The sequence below is a fragment of the Somniosus microcephalus genome, chromosome 15, assembly GCF_052327205.1.
Source record: "Somniosus microcephalus isolate GS21.2 chromosome 15, FLI_Smic_1.0, whole genome shotgun sequence".
NCBI classification, from domain to species: Eukaryota; Metazoa; Chordata; class Chondrichthyes; order Squaliformes; family Somniosidae; genus Somniosus; species Somniosus microcephalus.
Genome location: NC_141001.1, coordinates 13,308,194 through 13,326,509, shown reverse-complemented (window position 1 = coordinate 13,326,509; position 18,316 = coordinate 13,308,194). Strand labels below are relative to the sequence as shown.

At 47.5% G+C, this 18,316-nt stretch overlaps 1 protein-coding gene across 1 annotated transcript in view; it reads left to right on the top strand.

Annotated features, from left to right (window-relative positions):
- LOC147106550 (intestinal mucin-like protein) overlaps positions 1–18,316 on the top strand; it is a 65,578-nt gene that overhangs the window by 19,409 nt on the left and 27,853 nt on the right. The window contains exons 9-11 of the mRNA XM_086007501.1: positions 15,483–15,581; positions 16,999–17,127; positions 17,266–17,305. Of these exons, the coding sequence (XP_085863627.1) occupies positions 15,483–15,581; positions 16,999–17,127; positions 17,266–17,305 (268 nt within the window). The remainder of the gene's footprint in view (positions 1–15,482; positions 15,582–16,998; positions 17,128–17,265; positions 17,306–18,316) is intronic.

Here is an 18,316-nt window from a genome sequence, read left to right as displayed (position 1 = left end):
CACGCTTACAGGAAAGACATCAATTAAAAATGCTTCCAACGTCCAAGACAAGACTACAAAGGCTTTTAGTTCTGTGCACAGAAAAGTGGGTGGAGCTAAAATAAACATAACACTTTCTTTAAAGACAAACTTTCAGACAAAAGAAATGCTGTAACTTCTTAAACATTCATGGTCAGGAAAACTTCCACACTTTAACTCACACTTTCACACAAACTGAAATCCCAGCATCCTTTAAGGTTCCTTTCACTCAGTAAACTTGTATTTTATTTTTCTTGGCACAGAAGCTGGCAGCATATACCATCATCTTCAGTGACAGTTTCAACTGTACATTTTCTTTTTTTCCGCCTTTTAAACTGTCGTCTCAGCAGCTTATTCGCTAATTCCTTGTTTTTTTCACTTCATTTGCTGAGTTTCCAGATTCCTGGTTTCAAGCTGCTGGCATTATTTTTCCCCCTCTCTATTATTTTCTGCGTTTCCAAATGTTCCCCTTCTTTTATTCCCTGTGCTTCTAAATGTTTCCCTTCTCTTACTTCACTGCGCTGTGCACAGAAATGGGCAACATAACCTAACAAGCGCTTCCCTTTGTCTAATTCGACCTTTCCCAGAGATACTTGGCTCTGGACCCTCTCTATTGGCATCTGACATGAGTCTGCTTCTGGACACGTCAGAAACAATACTAAAACAGTTACACTTAATGTTCCAAACTCTTTATCAGTGACATGCCCAACTTATTAGACCCTTACTCTCATTCAAAACCTATGGAGTCCTCCTGCACCAATCACTGGCTGACACCCAAACTCCAATCTGTCAAGCCCACCATTAGGCACTTTGCAGCCTTCCGGACTCAATATTGAGTTCAACAATTTCAGATCATAACCTCGGCCCCTATTACATTTTTACTTGTAATTTTTCCACTCCTTTCCCCCCCCCCCCTTTCCTTTTGTTTCTCTCTCATACCTGGCAGCTATCTCTTGCCCTGCCAGTACACTTCACACCTAATCTCAGCCTATTACCATCTCGTCTAGCTTCGAATACCTTTTATTGTCTCTTTCACTGCTTTTGTTTCTTTGACTTCTTTTGTCCGATCGCAGCCCTGCCTTCGATCTATTTTCTTTTCTTTCCAGTTTTGAAGAAGGGTTCGACCCGAAACGTCAACTCAAATTTCTCTCCATGGATGTTGCCTGACCTGCTGAGTTTTTCCAGCATTTTCTGTTGTTATTCCACCATTTTACTAACTTGTTGCTATTACTACTGGTAGGTTGCAGTGTCCTACACCCCCTGAAGGTTTTCCTTCCTGAACTGACTAGGCCGCGCTAACCACACCAGTCCTAGGATCTTGCCTGCACCGAATCTATATATATAAAAGGATCGATCTGTCTGTCTGTCTATCTGTCTGTCTGTCAGTCTGTCCTCCGGTGTGCGTCTGTCCGGCTATGCACTCGAAAGTTATAGAGCGTACCTACGCGTGCGTTACATCAAAAGAAAGCTTACCGTTCCAAAACGGTCGTAAGCATATTTACGTTTTGGCCGGACAAAAATTGCGCCCGCGGTATCCAAAAAACGTTCAACATTCTGCTCATTAGCATCTCATTATCCGCTCATTAGCGATAGAGTGACCTCGAGGTCGACCAATCGTACGCCGGGTTCCTGGCGCGTGCGGGCAGGCCCTCCTACAGTCGAGTGACGGGACGATTGACCAATCCTACGCTTTGGTGACCTGACAGTCGACCAATCGGTGTGTCTGTGGGCGGGCCTTATCGTTCTGAACCGAGGTGAGTAGCCGCCATCTTGCTTCCATTCTTTTTCCCGCTTTCTGCGTCTTTCTTTTCAAATATACATTTCCAGCAAAAAAAAATTGCTTTTATTAAATTGTTTTTAAAAAAACTTCATTCATTTGTAAATATTTTCTCTAACCTGAAGATTCTTTTTCCTACCTTTCCCCGTTTTTGTAAGGCCTCAGAACCTAGGCCTCAAAGCCTGGGCCTCTCTTGCCCAGCCACGCCCAAGCTAGGTAATTGTCCCACGGCTTCTGCTAAGCTGCCCCCCCCCCCGTGTCACGTTACCCGGGGCAACGGCATCAGCCACGAGGGTCACGGGACATACACAGGGTGCGCGCGCAGCAGGAGCAGCTGAGACGCGGCGTCTCTCTCTGTTCCCCGCTCGGCTCGGGCGGGGGGGCGGGGCTCTCGGGAGTGCCGATCTCGGGCGGGGCTTGGAGAGCGGGAAGGGTTACCCCGGCAACCGGGCCCGCCGGCCGTCTCTCACAGCCGCAATTGGCGGTCTTGAAGCCAGCTCGGGAGGGCGGGGCTCCGGAGAGCGGGAGGGCGGGGCTCCGGAGAGCGGGAGGCCGGTGCTCGGGAGGGCGGGGGGCAGGGCTCGGGACATCGGGGGGCGGGGCTTGGGACATCGGGGGGCGGGGCTCGCGACATCGGGAGATCGGGGGACGGGAGATTGGGGGGCGGGACATCGGGAGATCGGGGGTGGGACATCGGGAGATTGGGGGGCGGGACATCGGGAGATCGGGGGCGGGACATCGGGAGATCGGGGGGCGGGACATCGGGGACTCCCCCTCTCCCCCTCCTCTCCCACTCTCCCCCCCCTCTTCCCCCCCCCCTCTCCCCCTCCCCCCTTCTCCCGCTTCCCCCCCATCTTTCCCCCCTCCCTCCCCCCCCTTTATAAAAGAATCAGCTGCCAATCAACCTCCTGGCTCAGCTCACCAATTTATATTAGATTCCAGAGGGACCCTGGTTCCAAATGATTCGAGGTTGGCCTGTATTGGGGACAGTGATTTAACTTATAATTGAGACTTATATTAACACTTATACTCTAGGTAGAAGCCACCCTGTGTCTGCTGTCTCTCTTCATCTCCCAGGTGTCTCCTTGATTCTTCCAAAAATCTTCTACTGTGTCTCTGAAGTCTTCTACTCCAGAAATTTCCTACAATTTATGGCTGTTAAGACCCCCTTCTTATACCCTTACTCTCATTCAAAACCTATGAAGTCCTCCTGAATCAATCACTGGTTGACATCCAAACCCAAAATCCAATCATAAAGATTATGGGCTGCATTTTCCAGTGGGTCAGCGGGCGCGATCGGTGGCAGGTCAGGTGGGAAAGTGCTTTTTTCCCCAGCGGGTCGAAACCCCGCTGTGAATTCACCACCACGCGCCTTTCCCCAATGTCGGGTCTGTCAGCGCTGAGCAGACCCAACATGCAGCGGCGGGTTTACAGTGGGGGACCCAATTCAGGTAATTAATGGCTTGTTTAGAGCCACTTAAGAATGAATTTCAGCTCATCTTTTGCATTTGACAGCTCACCCATGGGGTCCATGCTGGTCAAGCTGAGGCGGGAGTTCATTGGCCATTGAATCAGTTGTTGAGTTGACAGCTTCAAATGTACAGTAAAAGCTCCCACCTTACAGAGATATCTTCCCTCAGTCACAAGCTCTTCCTCGCTGCATTTCCACAACAGATTCACCATGCTCCAAGTCTTTACACAAGTCTCCATCCTCATTACCTCTCTCACCATTGACAGATCACTTCTGTCATCTCTACTGCACCTGCCATCTATTCCATCAGCATGGGTGCCCTTTATACTCTCTCACTTTGGTCCTCAGAATCCCACCACGGTCAGCCCCAACACCAGCAGCACCAACAACACCACCACCAACCTTCTCCGCAATCAACTGATGCTGCACAGGACACGGGGCATCAGCACCTGACCACATTGTTGCCCGGGAGGCCAGGGATGGTCTCACCATGGCCAGATTTACTTCACTTGACGCTGTACACCCTGGCTGCCATATGATGCGCTAGGTTGGCACCACCACACACCAACACCATAAAGCTTCCCTACAATGCCCAAGCCATTCCTTTCACATTCATCACCATTGCGGGGTGGGAGGGGGAGGGGAGGCATCGTTATGTTTCACCATTCATTGCAACTCACTAAGCCACCTCCAAAGGTGTGCACAAATCTGTCCAAGAATGCAAAGTGTTGAAAATAAAGATTTCAATGTTTGACAACACATTACCAGAAACTTTACATGAACATTGCATAAAACACCCAAGTGCCTATCTGTTAGATCCGTGATTCTGAGAGTATGATGTTTTTCAATAACTGCACAGATGCTGTAACTTAACAATCAACAGGTATTTACTGGAGTAGGGTAGTCTCAAGACTGGGGGTACAGAGGCATGCTCAAGGCTTATATACAGGTGTGGTCACTGCCGGTACTACAGTATACAGGAGCTGTAAAAGTAGTTCTCTCTTAAAGGTACATACACTACAATTCCTCCCCTTTTAGATTAGCAGTACCCATAATATTCAAATAACAATTAACACTTTAACATGTACATTAAACAACAATAGTCCATTTAAAGATTCAGTCTTTGGGGCAGCTTCCTGATCCTTTCGGGATAGCGCCTTTCCTGAGTTTCTTGTTCTTGGTGCGGAGGCGATTCTGGCCCCTTTTCGCCGGTTAGTTCATCGGTTTCCACTGCTACTGGTTCGGAGGTAGATGCTACCGGTATGTCGGGTTCATCCCCAGGTACGCGAGACATGGGGTTGACTCGTTCCTGTGACGCTAAGATCTGATCGGCGTGGCGTCTCACAATGTTCTCCCCGACATCCACTGTGTACATTAATGGCCCCTGCCTTGTGCATATCATTCCGGGTTGCCATTTCTCTGTTCGGTAGTCATGGGCCAAGACTGGTTGTCCTACGTTGAAGCTCCTTGTCGGCTTCTCATTGATGTGCTGGAATTGTTTATCCTCAACATTTCTTCGCACATTTGGTCTGAGCAAGTCCAGACGAGATCTCAACCTTCGGTTAAAGAACATCATGGCCGGGGTCTGGTTGGTAACTGTATGTGTCGCGTTTCGGTAGGCTAGTAGGAAATTGTCCACCTTATGCTGTAGTGGAATTTCATCGTCGCACATGGCCTTTATCGCCTACTTAAAGGTTTGTACGAACCTCTCAGCCAATCCATTTGTGGCTGGATGATACGGGGCAGATGTGTAATGCCTTACCCCATTCCTTCTCATAAATTTTCGAAACTCTTCGGACACAAACTGTGGTCCAGTATCAGAGCAAATCTGCTCTGGCAAGCCGTTCCTGGCAAATATGGTCCGTAGGACTGCAATCGTTTTCTCTGTAGTGGTTGAGGACATTTTTATCACCTCAGGCCATTTCGAATGAGCATCCACTGCTATTAAGAACATTGAGTCCATGAATGGACCTGCAAAATCAATATGCACCCGTTGCCATGGAGAGGAGGGCCACTCCCATGGGTGTAGAGGGGCATGTGGTGGTGCATTTTGGACCTTCTGGCATCCTGAGCAGCTCTTGGTTAGGTCTTCGATTTGTTGATCGATTCCCGGCCACCACACATAAGCCCTAGCAAGGCTTTTCATTTTCACTCCCCCCAGATGACCTTCATGAAGCTCATTTAGCACTCTCTCCCTTGACTTGGGTGGAATCACCACTCTGGATCCACACATCACTGTCCCCTGGCATACTGACAGCTGTTCTCTTCTGGATGAGAATGCTGGCAACAGTGAGTCGCCATGTGTTGGCCATCCCCTCACCGTCAATTCATATACCCGAGACAGCGTCGGATCATTGCGGGTCTCCTTCTCTATATCCGCGTTCGTTACTGGCAATCGTTCAATTATTGATGAATAAAATATCTCGATAGGGTCCACTGCTGGTGCTTCCTCCACAGTAGGCAGTGGTAAGCGTGATAGCCCATCAGCGTTTCCATGCTGTTTCATGCCTTTATATTCTATTTCATATTGATTCACCCCTAGAAACAGGGACCATCTTTGTAACCGTTGTGCAGTTATCACTGGAACGCCCTTCTTAGGATTAAAGATGGAGACAAGTGGTTGGTGGTCAGTCAGCAAGGTGAACTTCTGCCCATGCAGATAGTGGTTGAATTTTTTTACTCCCCATACTAGGCTGAGGGCCTCCCTGTCAATCCGGGCGTAGCTGCGCTCGGCTGAGGTTAGTGACCGAGACGCAAAGGCTACTGGCCTCTCCAACCCGTCTGGGAATTTGTGCGACAGCACCACTCCAATACCATAGGGTGATGCATCACATGCCAAACGAATTGGTAGTGCTGGGTTGAAATGGGCCAACACCTCTTTTGATGTGATCAATTCTTTGCACTTCTGGAAAGCTCGTCTACGTTCGTCATTCCACTTCCATGGTACCCCTGTTTGCAGTAGGGTGTTCAGTGGGTGTAATACCGTGGACAAATTTGGTAAGAACTTATGGTAGTAGTTTACCAGCCCGAGGAACGACCTCAGTTGTGACAAATTTTCCGGTGCTGGAGCCTTGACTACTGCCTCAATCTTTTCAGGGTGTTGTGTATATACCTTTAAGAGAGAACTGATTTTATACTGTAGTACCGGCAGTGACCACACGTGTATATAAAGCCATAGCAGGCCTCTGTACTTTCAGTTTTAAGCTTACCCTCTGTTCAGTAAATACCTGTTATTATTGTTCTCCTGCAGTCCGTGTATGATTGATACTCGGACACTACACTGGCGACGAGCAGGTTCGAACTGACCTGCAGTACTGAATCACCTCACGGGGATCTTTCCCTGGAAAGAAGCTTCTCGGAGGTCGAAGTCAGAGCAACGGGCGTCGACCGCGGGCAACCGCCCAGGGATCCATCGGAGTTCGGAGAATTGCAGGGGAGGCTGTGGAGAGCTGGGCTTGGCTCCCCAGTCGAGGTGTTCAAGCAAATCGTGCTGGTAGCAGGTAGTGCGCTGACCCTTCCGGACTGCGGCGGGCTCGAGCTCGATCGAGCGGCTCTGCAAAGGGGCCGTGCAGCGTCGTCGGGAGGAAAAGAGAGAGAGAGAGGGTGGAGCGCACAGGGCGCGGTCGGTGCTCAAGAACCGGGCCGCGTAGAGAAAATAAAACGAGGGGAAGGAAAAGTGAGACGCGCCGAAGCCGCGGGTTGCCGCCATTACCCTGTAGAACGCTAGGAGCAGCGTGGCAGCAAGGGGAAGAAGGAAAAGCGCGGGAGGCGCCATTTTTTTCCACTGGGGAAGAAGGAAAAGCGCGGGAGGCGCCATTTTAATCCATTGGGGAAGAAGAAAAAGCGCGGGAGGCGCCATTTTAAACCACCCAAGATGCCGAAGAGTGGCAGTATCACTGCTTTCAACAACGAGGTAGAAGACGACCACGTATGTGGAAAGAATTGAAGTGTACTGCAAGGCAAATGAGGTGGCCGATGGAAAGAAAGCGTCGGTATTATTAAATTTGATGGGCGCGAGAACGTACGGCCTATTGCGGAATTTAATTACCCCAGCTAAACCAATGGAGAAAAGTTTTGAAGTGATTGTTAATATCTTACAGGAACACCTAAACCCTACACCGCTGCTGATAGCAGAAAGATTCAAGTTCCATAAAAGAAACCAGCACAAAGATGAGAGCAATGCTGACTATCTTACGGAACTACGCAAGTTATCGAAGTACTGCCAGTTCGGGGCAGGACTGGCTGACACCTTACGGGATAAGTTTGTCTGCGGGCTCCAGAGCGAAGGAACCCAGAAACGACTACTTTCGGAAAAGGACCTGATGCTAGAACAGGCTTTCAGCGTGGCAGTATCTTACGAAGCAGCAGCACGGGGAGCTGCGGAAATACAACAGAAACCACAAGAATACAGCGCTAACGAAATGGCATATGGAGCAGAAAAGTGCTATCGCTGCAGCAGAACAACCCATGATCAGAAGGACTGCTGGTTTAAGGACAAAGTATGCAGGCAATGTGGGAAAATGGGTCACATAGCAAGAGTCTGCAGGTCGGGAAAGAAAACCAACACTAAAAGAACTACTAAGGAAAAGTACAAGAAAGTAAAAAAAATGACAGACAGTAGTTCAGATGATCAGGAGAGTGATAATGACTCTGGGAACAGGAGACTAAGTTGTCTAAAGTTACACAACGTGATCGCAAAGGAGGATCACCGAACCATTTGGGTCACCCTCATGATAGCAGGTTCCCAAGTAAAGATGGAATTGGACACAGGATCAGCCCTAACTGTCATGAATCGATGAGACTATGAGCAGCTATTCTCACACATACCCTTGAAGGACACGTCCATTGTATTGAAGACATACACGGGCAAAAAGTCTACCCCAGAGGAAAAATAAGGGTGCCAGTTAAATACAACGGCAAGGAATCACAGAAACTGTATCTATATATACTACAAGATGGAGGACCGCCATTATTGGGACATGAATGGATCTGAAAAATACAATTGGATTGGCATTCCATTCAGGCGCTAACTGTGACTGACAAAAAGGATAACGACGTCACACCTGGACGACTGTCAAAAATTCTAACTGACGCGGAAGAGGTGTTCCAACAAGGACTTGGGACTCTAAAAGGAGTAACGGCAATGATAAAAATCGAAGATAACGCAAACCCAAAATTTTTTAAGGCCAGACCAGTACCGTACGCGATCCGCCCAGCCGTTGAAGCAGAACTGGAGAGTCTGGAGCGTTCGGGTGTGCTGTCCAAGGTGGACTGGAGCGAGTGGGCCACACCCATCGTTCCTGTAATGAAGAAATCATTGAGCAGCACGCCTGGGGAGCCGAAGAATGTTTGCATCTGTGGGGACTTCAAGGTAACTGTGAACCCAGTCCTGCACACAGTACAATATCCACTGCCACGGATAGAAGATATTTTCGCCTCACTATCTGGAGGGAAACGCTTTACAAAGATTGATCTGGCCCAAGCGTATCTACAAATGGAGGTGGAAGAAGCATCTAGGAAATACCTCACGATAAACACTCACAAAGGTCTTTACCAGTACAACCGACTGGTATTCGGGGTAGCATCAGCCCCGGCTATTTGGCAGAGGGCGATCGAACAAGTCCTGCAAGGGATCCCGGGGACCCAGTGTTATTTGGACGACATCCTGGTTACGGGCGAAAATGACAGTGAACACCTTGCCAACCTGGAGCAGGTGCTCACTAGATTACAAGAATATGGGCTACGAGCCAACCGCCCCAAATGCGAGTTCTTCAGGAGACAAATCTCGTATTGTGGCCACATGATTGATGAGGAAGGGTTGCATAAGTCCCCAGACAAGATTGAGGCAGTAGTCAAGGCTCCAGCACCGGAAAATGTGTCGCAACTGAGGTCATTCCTCGGGTTGGTGAACTACTACCATAAGTTCTTGCCGAATTTATCTACAATTCTGCACCCACTGAGCGTCCTGCTGCAAACTGGAGTAACATGGAAATGGAGTGATGAGTGTAAGCGTGCCTTTCAGAAAGGTAAATGCCTAATCACTTCAAAAGAAGTATTGGCCCACTACAATCCAACACTACCGATTCGGTTGGCATGTGATGCGTCTCCCTACGGCATTGGAGCGGTGCTGTCACACAAATTCCTTGACGGTTCAGAGAGGCCAATAGCCTTTGCATCGTGCTCGTTAACCTCAGCCGAGCGTAACTACGCCCAGATTGACAGGGAGGCCCTCAGCCTGGTGTGGGGGGTGAAGATGTTCAATCACCATCTGCACGGGCAGAAATTCACCCTACTGACTAATCATCAGCCTCTGGTCTCCATTTTTAACCCAAAGAAGGGCGTTCCGTTGATGACGGCGCAACGACTGCAAAGATGGTCACTTTTTCTAGGGGCACATCAGTACGACATAGAGTACAAGGGTACGAAACAGCATGCAAACGCTGATGGGCTGTCTTGCCTACGGTGGAGGAAGCACCTGCAGTGGACCCTGTTGAGATATTCCATTCAAGCATAGTCGGATGTCTACCTGTTACAAATTCAAGTATAGAGAAGGAAACCCGAAATGACCCGACACACTCTCGGGTCTATGACTTGACGGTGAAGGGATGGCCAGCACATGGCGACTCACTGTTGCCAGCATTCTCGCCAAGGAGAGAACAGCTGTCAGTGTGCCGGGGGACCTTGATGTGTGGATCCCGAGTGGTAATTCCACCCAAGTTGAGAGATAGAGTGCTCAATGAGCTTCATGAGGGTCATCTGGGAGGGGTAAAAATGAAGAGCCTAGCCAGGGCGTTTGTGTGGTGGCCGGGAATCGATAAAGAAATCGAGGATATGACCAAGAGATGCACAGGATGCCAGAAGGTCCAAAACGCTCCACCACAGGCCCCGCTACACCCATGGGAGTGGCCCTCGTCTCCATGGCAACGGGTACACATTGATTTTGCTGGTCCATTTATGGACTCAATGTTTTTAATCGGCGTGGATGCCCATTCGAAATGGCCAGAGGTCATCAAAATGTCCTCCACCACCACGGAGAAAACTATTGCAGTCCTACGGACCATCTTCGCCAGGAATGGCTTGCCAGAACAGATTTGCTCCGACAATGGACCACAGTTTGTGTCCGAGGATTTCCGGAGGTTCCTGAGGAATAATGGGGTGAAACATTACACATCTGCCCCGTATCATCCAGCCACAAATGGACTGGCTGAGAGGTTTGTTCAGACCTTTAAAAAGGCAATGAAGGCGATGTATAACGACGACATACCACTACAACACAAGGTGGATAATTTCTTGTTTGCTTACCGGAATGCGACACATGCAGTCACCAACCAAGCTCCAGCCATAATGTTCTTCAACCGAAGGCTAAGATGTCACCTGGATTTGTTCAAACCAAACATAAGACGAGATGTTGAGGATAAGCAATTCCAGCACATCAATGAGAAGCCAACCAGGAGCTTCAAGATAGGGTAACCAGTCTTGGTCCGCGACTACCGAACAGAAAAATGGCAGCCAAGAACGATATGCACACAGCAGGGACCACTAATGTACACAGTGGACGTTGGAGAGAGCATCGTGAGACGCCATGCTGACCAGATTCTAGAGTCACAGGAACAAGCCAAACCCATACCACGAGCATGTGCACCTGGTAATGAACCCGAAGTACAGATTGCGTCTACCTCAGAATCAGTGGTATTGGAAGCTGACGAACCAACCAATGACAATGAGCCAGAATCGACTTCGCCGCAAGAACAGGATACTCGAGAAAGGCGCTATCCAGTCAGGATCAGGAAGCCTCCTCAAAGTCTGAACTTATAAATGATTATTTCAGTTGATGTATATAGTACAGAGAAAATTGTAATTGTAATTAGTTATTATTTAATTGTTAAATGAATGTTATGTACTGTTTATCTAAAAGGGGAGGAATTGTTGTGTATGTACCTTTAAGAGAGAACTGATTTTATACTGTAGTACCGGCAGTGACCACACCTGTATATAAAGCCATAGCAGGTTTCTGTACTTTCAGTTTTAAGCTTACCCTCTGTTCAGTAAATACCTGTTATTATTGTTCTCCTGCAGTCCGTGTATTTTTGATACTCGGTCACTACACAGGGGACTTATGTAACCCCTCTTCATCGATGACGTGGTCACAATACGAGATCTGCTTCTGGAAAAACTCGCACTTGTGGCGATTAGCTCGTAGCCCATATTCCTTTAATCTGGTGAGCACCTTCTCCAAGTTGGCGAGGTGATCACTGTCATTTTCGCCCACGACCAGGATGTTGTCCAAATAACACTGGGTCCCTGGAATCCCTTGCAGGACTTGATCCATCGCCCTTTGCCAAATAGCCGGAGCCGATGCTACCCCGAACACCAGCCGGTTGTATTGATAGAGACCTTTATGAGTGTCGATCGTGAGGTATTGTTTCGAGGCTTCTTCTACCTCCATTTGCAAGTACACCTGGGCTCGATCAATTTTGGTGAAGCGTTTACCTCCAGATAGCGAGGCGAAAATATCCTCAATTCGTGGAAGCGGATATTGTACCGTGTGAAGGACTGGGTTCACTGTCACCTTAAAATCCCCACAGATGCGGACCTTCTTTGGTTCCCCAGGCGTATTACTCAACGACCTCTTCATTACAGGAACGATGGGTGTAGCCCACTCACTCCAGTCTACTTTGGACAGTACTCCTGAACGTTCCAACCCTTCCAGCTCTGCTTCGACGGCTGGTCTGATCGCATAAGGCACTGGTCTGGCCTTAAGAAACTTTGGGCTTGCATTTTCCTCTATTTTAATCGTTGCTGTTATGCCTTTTAGTGTTCCGAGTCCCTCCTTGAACATTTCTTTTGCATCAGTTAGCATTTTTGACAGTCGTCCAGGTGTGACGTCGTCATCCTTTTTGGCCTCAACCTTCAGTGCCTGTATAGAATGCCAATCTAATTGTATTTTCCGGATCCATTCACGTCCTAGCAGTGGTGGTCCTCCATCTGGCAATACATATAAGTCCATTTTAGGTATTTCCTGGCCTTTGTATATCACTTTCACCCTTATTTTTCCTTTGGGGTAGACTTTTTGCCCCGTGTACGTCTTCAAGACAATCTCTGTAGCTTTCAAGGGTATATGTGAAAATAGCCGCTTGTAGTCCCTTTGGTTTATGACTGTTAAGGCTGATCCTGTGTCCAATTCCATTTTCACTTGGACTCCGTCTATCTTGAGTGTAACCCAGATAGTCTGGTGATCCTCCATTTTGGTTACCTTATGTAGTTTCAGACAACCCAGCTCCCTGCTTCCGGAATCTGTATCACTTTTCTGTTCGTCTGAACTACTGTCCATCACCTTGTGTACCTTTTTGTACTTCTCCTGTGGAGATTTCTTGCTGTTGGTTTTCTTCCCAGACCCGCAGACTCTTGCTATGTGTCCTGCTTTTCCACACTGTCTGCACACTTGGTCCTTGAACCAACAATCCTTCTGGTCGTGTGTTGTTCTGCCGCAGCGATAACACTTCCCTGTTCCATAGGCCATTTCATTGCTGCCATATTCTTGCGGTCTCCGTTGTATCTCTGCAGCGCCCCTTGCGGCTGCTTCGTGTGATACTGCCATACTGAAAGCCTTGTCCAGCGTAAGATCCTTTTCTGATAGAAGCCGTTTCTGGGTTCCTTCACTTTGAAGCCCACACACAAACTTGTCCCTTAACGTATCTGCTCGTCCCACTCCAAACTGGCACTGTTTCGATAGCTTGCGCAGTTCCGTTAAGGACTCAGCATTGCTTTCATCTTTGTGTTGGTTCCTTTTATGGAACTTAAATCGTTCTGCTATCAGCAGCGGTGTGGGGTTTAAGTGGTTCTGTAGGATTTCTACTATGCTTTCGAAATTCTTATTCACGGGCTTCTCTGGGATTATTAGGTTTCGCAGTAACCCATAAGTTTTGCACCCATGGAATTTAACAAAACCAGTGCTTTCCTAGCATCTGGCACTTCATTCGCCCTGCAGTACACCTCAATACGTTCCACATATGTCGCCCAATCTTCGACTTCATTGTCGAACGTAGAGATACTGCCACTCTTCGGCATCCCTGGGTGTGATTTAACTGTCCAAAAATTCCGTCTCCCGCGCTTTCCCTTCTTCTCCGCTGGCACAAAATGGCGTCTCCCGCGCTTTCCTTTCTTCCCGCGCTCGCCCTTCTTCTCCGCTGCGGCTTCTAAAAATGGCGTCTCCCGCGCTCTTCCTTCTTCTCCGCAGCTCAATGGCATCTCCCGCGCTCTCCCTTCTTCTCCCCGCGGACACTCTTCAGCCCTTGAGCCCTGGCTGTGCTCTGCGCGGTTTTTTTTTGTGCGCCTTTCCCGTTTCCGCCGCTCGGTCCTGAACCCGGCTGCTGCTTTACCCTCTCTCCGTTTTGTTTTTTCTCGACGCCGCTCGGTTTTCAACTCCCGGCTGCGCCCTGTGCGCTTCACCCTCTATCTTACCCCGTCGACGCTGCTCGGCTTTTTCTCTGCCGTCGGTCGGCTCCAGCCGCTGCTGTCCGGGAAGGGTCTGCGCTGTACCTGTCGTCAGTCTGTTGCTGATTGTCGTGGCTGGGGAACCAAGCCCGGCTCTCCACAGCCTCCCCTGCGATGTTCACTCTCTGCCGGACGACTGGGCAGTTGCTCGTGGTCGACGCCCGTGCTTCTGGCCTCGACTTGCTTCCACCGCCCTCCCGGAGCAAATCCTCGAAGGGAAATGCAGAGTTGCAGGTAGATTCGAATCGACACTCGTCGCCACTGTTAGATCCGTGATTCTGAGAGTATGATGTTTTTCAATAACTACACGGATGCTGTAACTTAACAATCAACAGGTATTTACTGGAGCAGGGTAGTCTCAAGACTGGGGGTACAGAGGCATGCTCAAGGCTTATATACAGGTGTGGTCACTGCCGATACTACAGTATACAGGAGCTGTAAAAGTAGTTCGCTCTTAAAGGTACATACACTACACTACCCTTGTGTGTTGTTAGCTGGTGTGATTGCACTAGGATGAGGGTGAGTGTGAGGGGTGGCTAGTGAGATGGAGATGTGATAATGTAGATAGGGAGGGATGGGTGGAGGTGCAAGGTAAGTTGATGTGAGTAAGGATATGCAGGAGTAGGGGATGTGATGAAAGGCACAGCAGGATGAGGTTGAGTGTAGCTTTGTACTAATGTTTCATGATCTACTGAGATCATTGAAATGATTACGACGTGCACTCAGGTCCTCCTGACCACATCCCTGCTTGTACCCTCCTCTGCAATGTGCAAACAGGCTGTGTTGATCTCCTGGGGAGGTCTCTTCTGCCTATGGGAAAGAAAGAGGACCTCCCTGCATGCTGGGTGCAGCCCTGCACGTCTGTGCAGTGCTTGTCAGTGTTTGCAACACCTCAATGCTGTAGAACACTGACAGCACAAATGTCAAAATAAAGTTGGCCATGGTCCCTTTAAGGAAACTGACTGATGACGCATCATCAAATGACGTCACCAGACCCGCATTCTCTAATTGGCCAGAAAACAAGCTGGGCGGGCATAACAAGCTCAATCAAGGAAAATTCATTTCAAAGGCCAGGACAGAGACAGCAGCAGGGTCGGGACCCGCCACCAACATTGCCCGCCACAGACCCGCCAAGGTTAGCAAAATTGCGGCCTATATGCTCACAGCACCCTGGTTTATGTAGGTTCTAGTCTTATGACCACCAAGACTCATGTCTGGGGTAGTTATGGCAATGGAAACGGAATATGTCTCCATCGGTTCAGATACGGCCCTTGCTGTTGGCCTTTGTTTTTATAATTCACTGCGGATAGTATAACATTCCAAAACAGTGGAAGCTGCAGCTAACTGTTCCCAGGCTAGCTGCACTCTGTCTCATCCTTACTGCTGGCTAATATCCAACCTTCACCCACAGCCTCACTATTCGACTATAGCAATCCTCCTTCTCACCCAGGTTGTCTGGTTACAGCTTATTCACAGACTTTTAATTATAAGCAAAAGGGTTGCCTGTCATATATAATTCAGGTTACCATTGCATACAGTTGATGATTACAGACTTTTATATTTAATTCTTACACACAATTATAAATCCATTACTGATGATCATAAGATACTGATGATTATAAGATAGTAAAGCAAGTATTCTAAAAACCAACTAATCCATGATAATCTTACATAGTTGGTGAAAGGAGAGTAATCATCAATGTTCTATATGTTTCCCCACAGGGCTTTGAGTATAAGGAGGTGAAAGGACAATGTTGTGGAAATTGTACCCAGGTTGACTGTATAATTGAGATGCCAAATAAGCAACCAATAATCTTTCAGGTATGCATATTACATTTCAGAAGTCAATCACCATAATGATTGGCATCTATTTAAAGCATTGAGGGGTTACTTTTGCATGTGACATTCAATCATTCTGTTGTTTAAAGAGACTACTTGAAATATTTTGTGGATTCATCCTTGAACCATATCCTAACTCATAATAAAGAAATGTGTTTGTAATTGTCAAGTAGCTTTGTTCCACAAAAAGTGAAGATTTAACCAAAGGAACTGAATTATAAAAAAGAACAACTTGCACCATTTGAATCAAAAATGCAACATGGCCTTAAGAAAGAAACAGTAAAGATTTGGAGATTTCTCTTCTGCAATCAATCAAAAAGTGAAACCAGCCTATTTAAAAAAGGCCCTTTATTTTGGAAATTCAGTGAGTGGCACAGCTGCTCCATTTATCCTGCAGCAAAGTGCCACAGCAAGCTCCTATGGCGCTCCCCCCAAATTGAGGAGGTACCCCAGTTGCAGTATAAATGGCGTGGGTGGCCAGGAGTCCCTTGTGCCCAGCATTGCTAGGGCATACATGTTGGGAAATATGCCATTTGATGTATTTCCTTTATTTGCACGATATCATAATATGCCTGCCCATTTGTGAGTGAGTTTTTTATGCACCCACACCTAAATCCTATGCAAAACCAAATTTTTGCCCCTGTCTGCTCATATAACAACATTCTTATGGTGATTTTGGGGAAGAAATTCTGGGCCCACCAATGAAGTCATTTGGAGTAAACTGCAAATGCCTCCGACCTATCTCAACCTGATATGATTTCCCCCCCGCCCCGACAGAAGTGTCAAACCCTGAGTAAAATTAGAGAACGTATTTAATAAAGTCAATCATCCTTCTAAACATCCAGATTCACACCTATTTTACTAGTCTTGGTGCACAATGTAGACTTTACCAAATTACAATATCCCTTTTCTACATTTGTTATATTGAAGGATTAGTTCAGGCTTTTAAAATCCTTTTTATTATGTGACATGTCATCAAGCACAGATGCAATATGGACTGATGGAGTGTATAATACAATTACTATAACACATGTATGTTAAGTGGATAGGGTAAATAAATTAACCTGCAGCTTGGCATTTATTCAATATCAATAGGCATTTCGCATGTAATGGCCAGGATGAAAGGTACTTATTATACTGTGGAAAGTTTGTGTAATTTTTCATAGTACATTAGTAATTGTGGCTTTGATTATTAGAACAATTCATGATTTTACAGTTTGGGATGAGATCACAGTATTAGAGTTTCTTATATGAAGGGAAAGATAAATCACCCCCTTTGATATTCAGTGCATATTGTTGTTGTTGTAGTAAAGATCGATGCACTGTTGGAGCCCAAAGCTCCAAATTTTTTATGTATTTCTTTGTCATTTAAAACTTTTTCTTTCCTATTATTGCACAGCCTGGAGCTATAATATCAGATTCAAAGAACAACTGCACTAAATACAAATGTGAGAAAATAGGGTCTCACTTTGTTCCAAACATCTATAATCAATGGTGCCCCTCTCTGGATCATGATAACTGTGAGCCTGTGAGTGCAAAACGATTATATATTCATTTCTTTGAATAAAAAGAACAAAATCTTTTCTGTAAAATGAAATGACCAGAGGTTTTGTTAGATTTATGCTTTCAAATAACTTCATTTCTAATGGTTTACTCTCTGTGACAGGGAACAATACACATGGACTCAGATGGCTGTTGTCAGACATGTAAGTAGCATATTTAAACAATTATGAAACCTCTTTGCGGCTCTGAATTATGGTCGTGTTTTATTTCCAACACCAGATTTCTGATTGGTCACCTTGGAGGATGAGACCTGATTTCTGACTGGTTTCCTGGGATGACAAGACACACCCAGCAGTTTCTCTGGAATGTGTAATTAGATCCTGCATGCCTAAGTAATCAATTAGAATGCAAAGTGTAATTCGAGCCATTCTGGCTGCCAGGCTCCAGACAGAACAGAACACACATAATAATAATAATAATTCAACTTTATTGTCATTGTACAATGCACAAGTACATGAACAACGAAATGTGATCTTGCAAGCTCCCATGAGTCTAGTACAAATAACATTAACATTAAACGTAAATAGCACCGTCCTGGGAGAAGCAAAGCCACTGCGTCTGTGCGCGCCGCCATTCCATTTCCACCATTCCTCCTGTCCGACAATCTTCAGCCCAACGCCCGGGCCTGCTCACCAGCCGCCCCTCCCGGGGCTCCTTCCGTGACCTTCTCACCAACCGCCCCTCCTCGGGGCTCCTTCCGTGACCTTCTCACCAACCGCCCCTCCTCGGGGCTCCTTCCGTGACCTTCTGCACCTGGTCTTCCCTGATGGTCACCCCTCCAGGTACTAACCAGGCCTGGCTCTGCTTAGTTTCCAAGACTTGCCAGTGACCCTGTCCCTAGTCCCAGGAACATAGAACAGACAGGGCTTACCCTCGTGGGTTAAGACCTTCTCCCACCCCCCAAACAAATTCCTAACCTTCCTCCCAGCCCCACCCACCCCCCTGAGTTTCTAACCTTTTCCCTCCCCCAGGTTCCTGACCCTGACCTTTCCCCCACAAGTTCCTGACCTCCCCCCCGCCCAAGTTCCTGACCTTCTCCCCCCAAGTTTCTGACCTGCCCTCCCCAAAGTGCCTAACCTCCTCCCCCCCAAGTTTCTGACCTCCCCACCCAAGTTCCTGACCTTCTCTCCCTGCCCACGTTCCAGACTTTCTTC